Source organism: Daktulosphaira vitifoliae, unplaced genomic scaffold (assembly GCF_025091365.1).
Source record: "Daktulosphaira vitifoliae isolate Bord-2020 unplaced genomic scaffold, ASM2509136v1 Scaffold_5, whole genome shotgun sequence".
NCBI classification, from domain to species: domain Eukaryota; kingdom Metazoa; phylum Arthropoda; class Insecta; order Hemiptera; family Phylloxeridae; genus Daktulosphaira; species Daktulosphaira vitifoliae.
The window spans coordinates 21,937,738-21,950,182 of record NW_026099576.1 but is presented as its reverse complement, the minus strand read 5'-3'; the positions used below and the strand labels follow the sequence as shown (position 1 = coordinate 21,950,182).

Here is a 12,445-nt window from a genome sequence, read left to right as displayed (position 1 = left end):
GTTTATTATATTCTTATATCAGCTCATTGTGAATATTTATTAATATTATCTTACTAATTTAAATACCTTTAATGTACATCAATTTCGAGTCAGATTTGGTAATTAGTAACTCGAATAAACAATTTATAAAACTGTTTACTATAAACGTTTCACATTTATAAATATTCATAATATTATGTCTTTTTATAAATTAATATACTAATCAACTATTGTAATGTTTCAAAATCCAATATTTTCAATTATTTCAAATTATTTTTAGACGTCTTAAAGATAATGATCGAATTTTTAATAATTCAAAGAAATCACCTAGAAAGTGAATGTCAATTAACCTAAATATTTTTGTGATCTTTTATATTTTAATGTCACATATGATTTATATGGTATAACGTAATAGTGCAAACATGAGCTATTGAGCTCGTTTGTTACATTCGATGAATTTGATGCAGTACTGTTCACAAAAAATACATTTACTTTATCTTTTGGTACACGATTTTTATTACCACTGATATAACTTTTTATGTGTTATATTAGCACTGAAAAAGTATAAAAAATAATGCTATGGGATCCTTTTATTTGAGGACGTCCCTAAAAAGGATTCGTGCGCTAGACCAATTATGAAATCGGCTCCTACGTAATGTTATAACAATAATGGTAATCCGATTTATTAAACGACACATTTGTAATCAATTTTCATCCACGTGTGTCGTAATTATGTACAGTACTCGACTAAGGGGCTTTAATTGTACTGTACCTTGCGAACCTAGAAGTTTGTATGAAAATTTGAAATTTAAACAATTGAAATTCAAATGTCTTGCGTTTATTTATTTTGTTATGAAATAAAGAATGCTTAAAGTGTTTTGAATAAGTTAATTCTGAGTTTTTATTTTGAAATTAGATTATTCTTATGTTGATTAGTGGAAAAAAACATAGCTTCTTTGTATACACCACGAGATTATGCGCTATTTTGGTTTGGCGTTTATATTGTAGTCTTTAATAGCTCCCCAGTAACTACAAAGTGACTCGAACAGGCGGCTAGAGCACCAGGATAATGTCGGTGGTCGCAATCAGTTTCGCCGTTGTTAATGGTTATGGGAGAAAGTAAAGACATGGACAGTGGCATTAAACTCATAAATATTTAAATTTGAATTTCCTGACCGGCAATCCCATAATCCCTTCTTTCCCCAAGATTCCTTCTATTTTCTCCGTCTCTCCGCCACGTCAGAAGTTTCTCGTGCCGCTTCCTTCGACTATGTTGCCGCAAATGTTGTCCGGCCCCGTTTTGCAGAGAGCAACTCGCGAATAAAATTCGTTTCGAATCAAATTAAAATGTTGATAGCCTCGTAATTTATTGTCTTTTATAATAATGCCGATTCCTACGGTTCAGGTGACAGAAACAATCAACTAGGCCAACGCTGAAAACAATTATTTCCTGTGTCGATCTCCGTTGACTAGGAACACGTGCGAAAAAAAAAATCAATTATGTCGGCTGTCGTTCAACGCAGAAGAGAGAACTCGGGAAAATGACAGAGCGTTTTGGAAAAATAATGTCAAGGGTTATTAGAAACCGTGTTTTTACAGTCGTGTGCCCGGTGAACACAAGCGTGTTGACCGGTCGGTTTATACTGCCAGAGATATTCCTTTAATTACTAAACACCAGCCGATCTGGATTACAAAGGCCCGTTGTTTGAAACGTTTGTATACATCTGAATTGCTAAATAAACTAATAGATACTATCTCGATGAAGTATCGCTCTGAACGCAATTACATTTAGCGGGATGAGCTACGCTTTCAGACCGTTTTGTAGACAACCGCAAATTGCGCTTATAAAGTAGTTTACGATTTCTGAATTGTCGTTATATTTTTGAAATAACTGTTCACAAAACGACCATTTCATGAATCCGTCGATCGCGCGGTTTTCAGACCTATCAAATTTAACGCGTTAAAAAACTAACGCATAAGTGCTCATTAGTATATTCAAACGCTTCACAAAGGATTATGTTCTTGTAACGAATAATCTATACATATGCATATTTGAAGTTGTTGGAATTTCAAAAGAAAACCGTGTCATAGATGAAAAATGGTAACTTCGCATGTGTGTGATTAACCTATTTACTTGAACGCTAAACATAATTGTTTATTTATCCACAACTATTGCGTATAATCACTAATAGTAGTGTTATATTGTTGTTTGTATCTTGTAATGAGTAAACACGCCTAGTACATTTTAGATTCCAATCGACGATACAGACATAAAAAGCTATTACACTAAAATTAACTAACTTGGCGCATTAAAACCGTACTTTTATTGTCGGGGGATTTGAAAATATGCCATTTGTATGACGTACTTGTACAACACGTGTTAGCAATACTAGATACGTATTCTTAAGGAACGATTAAACAGTCTCTGAACGACATCGAATTACTATTGCGTACTTTGAAACGAGAAAACTTCAAATCGATAATATTTAATCGAATTAAATTTAATCAGAATACGTTAAGTGGCGGTGTATTGCAAAAATAGACGCAGTTATCTCGATACAATTTATTTGTAAGTAGACATATATAACTAATAAACGTTAAAGGTTTTATTCTGTTTAATAGCCGTTTTTACTTGGCAAATAGAACGACCGAACTTGTTTGTGTCGGTTGAGTTTCAATAAGATTTATATAGAACCGCACTGATGTCGTCTCGAAACACACAGATATTTAAAACCGAAGCTACGAGGTCCATTCTTTATTGACAGATAACCAACATCTAAAAAAACACTGACGGAACGAGAAAACTTTATTGGAAGCAGACCGATGAATAATTTGTATTTTGTTGTCCACAACAAAAACAGGGCCAATAACGTCTATGTCGCAATATGGTAACGAAAGAAAGTTTAGCCGCTTCTCTGAACTCGACTGTTTTGTTTGTTTAAAAACGCACGGGACTTTTTTATTTCTCCATCGCCTACACTATTTTAATGTTATTGAGAGCCAGTCTTAGTATTTCGCAATTAAAAAGTTGCAAGGGATTAATTATAAGTAAGAGACGGTTTGGACTTTTAATTCATTCGTATTCTATACATTATTACTTAGTTTTTAGTTCAAATGTAATATAAATTACTGGACGTAACACATTCTGGTGTTTTTTAATTCGACGTCCGGTTTGTACAAAGTTTTAAACACAGCTGGACGATCGCAGATGGCTCATATTTTAAAAGATTCAAAATTCTGTAAGATTTTTGGCTGCGGACTGAATAGTTATAATAACATATTCAATTAAATAAATTCAAACATAAATAGTTATTGAAAAATTCAATTACTTTAAACAAAATTTATTGTTTTTGTTTTTTATGCAATATCAGATTTGTATTTTTGAAAACTAGGACACTATTATGCATGGCGGCCACGGATTTTTGCTTTTATATTAATTAATTAAAAGGGATTTTTTCATGAAATGAATAAAGCCAAAAAAACAATTAGGAACAAAGAAATGGTTATATCATACTCATAAATTTTTGTGTACAAAGAACGCAGTAAATTATTTGTTGATAAGGGGTAATTATTTTTCAAATCCATCTACAACTCATAAATATATTTAATTATAAAGTAAATAATCATCGGCCGAGAAAAGTACAAATAACTGTCTACGTTTCGACACATATTCGTTGAATTTATTTTTTAAATGCAATAACAGTTACGTTATAAAACGGATAAGATTTAAATAATAATGATAGCTTATTATTATTATAATTTTTGTTAGTTCTCAAAACGCGTTTTCTCACTTGTTAAACTAATATACATAAATAAACTAAACAAAATAAAAAAACTCCATTTAAAAAAAAAAAAAAAAAAAAAATTACAATATTTATTGTACTTTAACCTGTATAATATTATGATCGAAAAATTAACTGCGTACACATCTTTAGAAATTTAGTTTTCCATATTTCATGACTTGCTAATCTCTTTTTGGCTTGATTATTTGCTTACTCGAACAAGTCAAAACTATAGTATCGGAAATGAGGTCATTAAAAATATCCTAATATATTTCTGTATTGCTATGATCAGGCTAATAACAAATACTCACATTATTTAAAAATATTAAATGAAATAATGAAAAACGTATTAAAACCACGGGAAATAAATATACAACATTTTGAAGGGGGCAAATTGAAAAATATTAAATTAATACCGCGAAAATACCAAAGTGCTTTTATATTCTTACCGAAATGTCATCAAGGACTTCAAGTTTAACACGGTCTAGATATAAAAATACACAAACCGCGATTCACCTGCTGTAATTATGTTATCGTGGTAATTATTTCTAAAATACTAGTGCAAAGTTATTATTGGCCAGTGAGTAATGACACAATTAATTATTGTCAGTAAAATAATTTCCCTGTTCACGTAGGCCGCCAGTCGAAAGTGTATGTTTCCACTTAAAAGATTAAAGCCGACAGAATTTAAAAGGGGACTTTGATGATCGCTGCTGTAGAATTAAATAACATTCATGGCCGTTCGGACCAATAATTCGGTTTTTTTGTGCTAAAATTACTGATCGACGGTGGACGAATAAAAAAAAGACGCGTTTAAAAATAAAATAATAATTTATGACGGCGGTCTAATTTATCGAGTGTCCCCAGATTACGACAGCGCAGCGTGTCGGCATTACTATGTGATTCTAATAAAATACACTNAAAATTACTGATCGACGGTGGACGAATAAAAAAAAGACGCGTTTAAAAATAAAATAATAATTTATGACGGCGGTCTAATTTATTGAGTGTCCCCAGATTACGACAGCGCAGCGTGTCGGCATTACTATGTGATTCTAATAAAATACCTTTTTTTTTATTCATAGGAAAACCCGTGTCGCTGTAGAACGCGAAACAATCGGACTCGCCGAAATAGTTATGAAATTATTGCTATTGTTATTAATTTTAATAAAAGCACAGCGACCGTAACTGTTTGTTGCACTCGTATTTCATACTGATAACACACGGTGTCAAACAATCGAAGGGGTTTAATTTTCCGGGCGCGTGATTTGAAAAAGGGTAGCCGCCGGGGCACGATAATTATCGCGCGGTCATTCGTTTGGTTTAAATTAACATATTATAGACCGCGTTGGGTTTTAGTAATTATTATTTGGCGATAGCGTGTGTCCTGTTCTCCTATTGTTTTCCAGCCGACTCCAAAACGCTGTTCATTAGCCGCTTATTGGATTTCGGTTGTACTCGAGAACACGTCTGGTCCGCGACAACACTGAAACAACAAATTCAATTACAGTCGCTGCGCGTTGCAGTTCGCCATGTATATATTATTTTTACTCTGGTCACGGACACGGCGCCCGCTCGCCGCCCGTCCCGAATCGGTCGAGGTGCGCTATATTACACTATTATTGCTCTTCCACTTTTCAACTCGCTTATATACCTCCCCTCCTTTGTTATTGTGTACCAGTGTTGTGTTCTGCGAGAGACGGTTGAATTCGTCTCGATTAATTAGATTAACGAGTTTTCAACTCTCTTGCCGTTAATTCGGAGCACAGCCGATTTAATTATGGAACGTCGCCATTGGCTGGCGCAAAACTGCGCGCCACTTTTGCAACTCTGACGGATTCGCTTTTTTTTTTTTCTTGAAAATTTGCCATCGATTACATTTTTGACGACGGCATTCGTTTGCTGTTTGAAACGTTCGTTTTTCGAACCACTGCACTTGGAAACAAGTGCAGTGTTGATGATCAACAACAGCGTATGTTGCAATACCGAAAACGTACAACAGCTCAGCAATGCAACTAGTGGTGGATAAACTTTTGGAAAAATTAACCATGTTACAGCTTAATGAATTGGCCATGCGTGTGATTCGTCCGAGATAACGGCGGTGTCCCATTGATGATCGTCCGAACCTCTACTTTTGTTCGAGTGCTCTTCTTTGAACCCTATTCGCGTGTTTTTTTAACGTAGTTTACACTCGATGAACAATGCGCATCAGTTTCGTACAAAAAGGGACCGGAGTTAAACATCTTTTGGAACACCATTAATTAAACTAAACAACCGCAAGGGGTCGAACAGTTCACTACTTTTCGACATATATTCGGTGCAACATATCCGACTTGCTATCAACAAGTAATGAATTAGCGAGTTTCACATAGGAAAGGGTAGACCGAGTCGACACCCTTACGCTTTTATTGAATCTCTTCAAGCGAGTGTTCACTACAAATACTTGAAATTCGGTAGACGTACTACTTGATATATTCAGACCAATTGGTAAACAACTTGTTCGCTAATATTAATTGTTTTAATTGAATTATTAATTAGAAAAAATGTCAACATTTCAGACGACTTGCCGCTAGCCTGGGACGAGATGAATTTTTTAATGTGTCCAGTTCAGATACCTTAGGTTAATCTTGAAAAAATTTACTATAATATATAGTAAATGTACTATATTGTAGTACGTTTTTTGTGGGAGTAAATATATGTACTCCTCCATTAAGAGTGAATATTAAGACATTTTAGACGTATTACGCAATTTTTCATTGGTCTATTACTGAGTAGTTAAACAAAAAAATGACGAGTAAAAATATATTAAAAGGGAATGAGCTGATCATACCCTTAGGTATGTTTTATGATAATTATTATGTTTATTTTTTCATAAAACGAGCTAGCTTAACTAATTATAAACAAATGATTTTACATAATCATAATATATACAGGGTGTTCAGTAAGTCAGGAAACAGGTTTCTATTGTTCTCATTGTTACAAACAATGAGAACAATAGAAACCCGTTTCCTGACTTACTGAACACCCTGTATATAATGTATTGGAATTTTCATGCGAGTAATGAAAAATATCAACTTAGACATTTACATTTTTATTCAATAGTCCTTCCTAGTACTCTTCTAATTTGAATTAGTTGTAAAATGTCAAATAATTTTTAATAAAGAAAGTTTTCTTTAGCTATTGCAGTAAAAATGTACTTTATTGACACTCTAATGAAAACCTTACGCCGTAAAACAATATTAATCGTTCTACACACTTAGATATTATTCGTAACAAATGTGTCAGTGCGATATAACAAACATAATTAAAATTATTTTCGAAAATTGTTCAAAAATAATTAATATATTTCCATAAAAATAAAATACCATAATTTTTTTAATGTAAGAAGATAATTTTATAACCGTCAACTCGTCTGGCTCTTTTCTAATAAAAATAATTATTATTTTTTAAATACCTGTGTTTCTAGTTTCAATATTACTTTTTTATAGTGCAATATAAATCTGTAATCAATTCAAGTTGGATATTCGAAAAGTTTTCGGTTTCCAAACACTTTACAAGTAGTTTAACCAACGCAACGTATTCAATTATAAAATCGCATAAATAACATGTTGATTTTTTATTTTGTTTCAGCTTAACAAAGATCTGGGTTATCGGATATACTCTGCCCTCGGCTCTTTCTACATACCTTCGTGCATCATGGTGTTTGTGTACATCCGGATATACTTTGCCGCCAAAGCGAGAGCACGCCGGGGCATCCGGAAGCCGCCATCAAAACCGAAGAACAAGAGCAAAACGACAGGCAAGAGCGGCGGGGGTGGACTGAACAGCCCTTCCGCGTTGTCGCAGACCACCAGTTTCATTACCAAACCGGGTACAGTTACGGTGGCCGGATCGTCTCGTTCGTCGCCACCGGCAACGCCGGTGACCAACACGTTGCCGGTGATAGCGTGCGACTACGCGAGCGATGCGAGCACGAGCGACGTCAGCAAGGATGGCGACAAAGACACGCTGAAAGTGTTCACTACGCAAGGTAGTCGCCGGCTAACGGTGAACGGAGACATCGCCGCCACCGGCGGTGGCCGATGTCGGGCGCCCAGCGTGGGCGTTGACGCGGACATGGTCAGCGAGCTGGACCCGTCGTCGTCCGATTCGGGCAACGTGCAGAAATGCGGCGTAGTCAAACCGGTCAAGGCCAGACTGTGTAAGCCCATTTTTGGCGGACGCGGCAAGTCCAAGGCGGCAGCGTCGGCCAAGGCAAAGCGAGATATCTTGGATACGGGCAAGGTGGCGTTGAGCGCCAGGGACGTGGCGCCGTCGCCGGCCTCCTCCTCGCTGACCAGGCCGAAACCCCGCGATCCGGAACGGGAGAAGAGAAGGATCGCCCGGAAAAAAGAAAAACGAGCCACGCTCATTCTGGGCCTGATCATGGGCTCGTTCATTGCGTGCTGGCTGCCGTTCTTCTTCATGTACGTGCTCACACCCCTGTGCAAGGTGTGCTACATACCGCCACAGGCGCTCACCATAGCCTTCTGGCTAGGCTACATGAACTCGGCCATCAACCCGGTCATTTATACGATATTCAACAAAGACTTTCGTCGTAGCTTCCGGCGAGTGCTATTCAAATAACGCGCCGTCGACAGCTCACTTCCAACCCCACCCGCTTGCCATATTTATTTTTCCCGTTTGTCTGTTCTATAGCTCTCTGTGTCCGCAATGCTCATTTGCGCCATGCGTTCTTTATTCCGGACAGTTGTAGCTGTTGGCAACACTACCCGCAAGTCTGAGTGGCCAATCGAACGCGTACATGGCGTACTAGACACACCGGAGAGCGTTATAAAAAAATTACATTTGATTTTTACCTTTGGACTCGAAATACGATATATTTTTAACGCTTTTTATCATGATTTCCAATTATGAACCGTACGCATTAAGCGCAACTACGATCTTGCATAAACGCTTACGTGCTGTCCACTACCATAAACACTTATGAAACAAAATAGTCCAGTGTGCAAAACATTACAGTTGTAGGCGCATCGTGAATAAAATGTTTTTAGTAGTTAAAAAACAATGTTATTTACACTATACTTTTAAGAACATCGTAGGAAACCATAAATATCGATGATACACCGCTTACAAAATAGCAATAAAAAGAGTAGACGCATAAAAAATACTGAATTAAATAAACATTTTTTTTTTCGAGCACGTGTAAACCCTTGTAAGTCTCATCAAATGATAACAGAAGTAATTTAGAAACTTTCAAGTGCAGTCATTTTCTCGTAAACTCAACTAAATTGGTATTATTATTATTATTATTATTATTAGAAACATTCTGTTACTCAATTCACTTAAATGTTTTATTATTCAACTACTCAGCGCTCATTTAAAAATTATGAAAATATTTTCGACTAATCTCACCGTTTGAATAAACCTGAGTGCATAAAGATAACTGGCAAATACATAAATTATTCAAGAGTAAATAATGCGTTTAGTAAATATAAATATTATAATTTAATAATTTCACTATAACGTGCTGCTACTTAAACTAAAGCAATTTGTTTAAAATTGATAATTAACATAATAATCCTAATTGTATTTTTATTTTGTTTGCCTTCAAACGGCTGTGATTACATTATATATTTTACAAAAGTTTTTCTTGTTATTTATAAAAACATGGAACCCAATTTACTCGTTGAGCAATAACGAAAACGTTGTCATTAAAATAAATTAATAAAATAATATTACATAGTTTTAGAGTTTATTTTTATAAACAAAACTGCTTTAATGTTAAAAATATTGATTCAACTAATGGGCAAACTTACTTTTACGAGAAACTCTTTTCCATTTTTTTTTTAATTACCAGAGGAAATAATATAATAAGCATAATACTCAAACTAAAACCATCCATTTATTTGTATACTATACATTAAGCAGAACATTTTATAATTTCTACGGAAAATAAAAATCACAAACAACGTATTTATAGAAAATATTTTAGTTCAGCCTTTTCTTTTATGAATATCAATAAAAAAATCCAGTAAAAACTTTAATATGTTTTTATGTAAAAAAAAAATAATAATAATAATAAAATCGTTAAAACTGAAATAAAATGTCATAGTAGAAACTCTTCATTATTTCATAGTACTATGTAATAAATTACAACAATAGTCTTGATGTAAAAATTATTCGAACAATAATGAAAATTTCATTGATTATAATTAAGAAATAATGTAAATATACTAAATGAGAGCTATAAATGTACTGCACGCGCAAAAATTGTAACCATATTTATTACATTACTCTAATTTTTATTTTATTATTAACATCTGATTGTAATTATACAAGAGTAGGCCTAAACAGTCACGCATACTCAAGTCAACCTTTAATAAAACAGGGTGTTATACTAAATGTTTTTAGACCTAAATACTGCGGTTTAAAATAATTCTATGTAATTAAGTGGGAAGTGCTTTACTCAAGTCAAAAAAAAAAAAAAATACACCAAAAATAAATGGACAAAAATTAATATATCTTCATATTTTTAATTTTAAAATTGCAATTAATATTTGAATGTCAAAACTCTACTGAGGAGCATTCAGATTAATACGGAAATGTTTTAAAGTGTTTATATAGTAAAATTTGTTTCATTTAAATTGATAATNATAGTAAAATTTGTTTTATTTAAATTGATAATTAATTTAGATAAATGTTGTTTGTATAAGTGATACAAAAATTAATTTCATGGCGAATTCGAGAATCGTTTTTGATTCGTCCAATAGAAGTTGTNAATTTCATGGCGAATTCGAGAATCGTTTTTGATTCGTCCACTAGAAGTTGACACAACTAGTCAAATAATATAACTCGCGAGTAAAACGTTCACCAAAAGGGATAAAAAAATAATAATAAATTCAACTGTTTTACTTCTATTTTTAAACGTTGTTTTTTTGTACTTTAAATAGAATTTACACATCTTTATTTGACAGTTAGGAAATACCGAGGTATTAATATTGGTCGGTTGGTTTTGGCACAGCTGTCTTTATTTCATGCTAAACGTTCACTGTGCAGTACCCATTATGTTCTCAGTTAAAATAAAAACAATAAATGAATGAAGCTGCTGGAAAAATATGTACATTTACTTATTTGTGTAAATGCGTCACTGAATAAAAAATCTGAAACATTTTATTTCACGTGAAAAAAAGTACATAAAACACGGCGATCACAAATAGCATACACAAATTATAACTAAATATTTTGCTCGTGTTCAAAAAAAAAAAACATAATTTATCGGTATATCGTAAATTTGTACTTGCATAATGCTTTGATGTAACAGACAATTAGTTAGCCATCAGTTTTATCATATAACATCCACTAGACATTTCAGTTAGATTTACTATCTCGTGTTTCACGTGGGCCCTTGGGATATTCCGAACGATTTGTCCGCGTATTAAATCATTTTGTTATTTTTACTTAGTTTTTTTTTTCATTAAGAAATAATCGCTCGAGTCTAAAACGACGTCTGTATGATCGATACACGTGACTACTTTGAAATTGTTTTACGTTTTATTTTTGGTTTGTCGATCACGTATCCCATTGACACGGTGTTAACATTAATACAAAAAAAACAATAAAAAAAAAATATCACACCCTACCAATATTGTTTTTTTTAACAATGCTTTTATTTACTTAAACGTACGTGGAAAACATCAACAACATAAGTTTTCGCGTGTACAAATATTGGTTTGCCATGAACAGGCAGTTGGAAAATCCTGTTAAACTGCCAATCATTCAGTTGGTCGTATCGAACCCGAGTAACCGACTAAAACCAATGTGGTTCGACCGGTGAAACAAAAAGGACAATTGCGGTTGGGTTGTTTGTACTATTTTTTCGGACTTGCTCTACGTTATTGCTGCTATTGTCGTTTTGTTCAACACAAGTGCTGGTCTCATATTTTTATTGAAACCGCTGAAAAATTCTAACCCGACGTTTTCATTGTTGTTATCATTGAGATTATTCTATTTTCCCCGTTGTCCAATATTTTACACATTTCTAACGGACGCTCTAAAAGAACAGATAAAAACAGTAATATGCACGAGTGCTACATCGTACACCTCCTCGTGTGACAATAATAATAATAAGATTAAATGGAAAGCCATTTTTACAATGTAACGTTTTGCCCACTTGACCATTGTTGAAGGACAAAGTAAACAGTAGATGTGTGTGAAAAACCCAACAGTATATTTTTTCTCCATTTTATCATTTTTATTTTTTAAAAAGCTACACAAAGTGCCCACAAAGATTTATGACTTTTACCCATAAATTCATTCTTTTTGCTAGTAAAAATCACATGATTTGTAATCATGCTACGTTTCATGTTAAAAATATATATTCAGAATGTACACACACACACACAATCATCCGATCGATCAATAACCATTTAAATACGGCAATGTATTGCAAAATGTAAAAAAAACCTTTGAAAAAATGTGCTATTTACATTATTGTGTGTTATTTGAAATAAATATTTTTAATTTACCTTTGTACAATTTGTGAAAAAAAAAAAAAAAAAAAACCGAAGCAAAAAATATTCGAACTTTATTTTTACGTTCGCTTTATTATGGGTCCAATACAAAAAGAGGACATTAATGCTTGAGCCTCGTACAATTTTTTTACAAGAGTTATATAAATAATA

General features: G+C 33.6%; 1 protein-coding gene across 1 annotated transcript in view; it reads left to right on the top strand.

Annotated features, from left to right (window-relative positions):
• The window catches only part of LOC126906819 (alpha-2Db adrenergic receptor), a 95,228-nt gene extending 85,616 nt beyond the window's left edge, over positions 1–9,612 (top strand). The window contains exon 3 of the mRNA XM_050687691.1: positions 7,392–9,612. Coding sequence (XP_050543648.1) covers positions 7,392–8,387 — 996 coding nt within the window. The 3' untranslated portion in view covers positions 8,388–9,612. The remainder of the gene's footprint in view (positions 1–7,391) is intronic.
• The last annotated feature ends 2,833 nt before the right edge of the window (positions 9,613–12,445 follow it).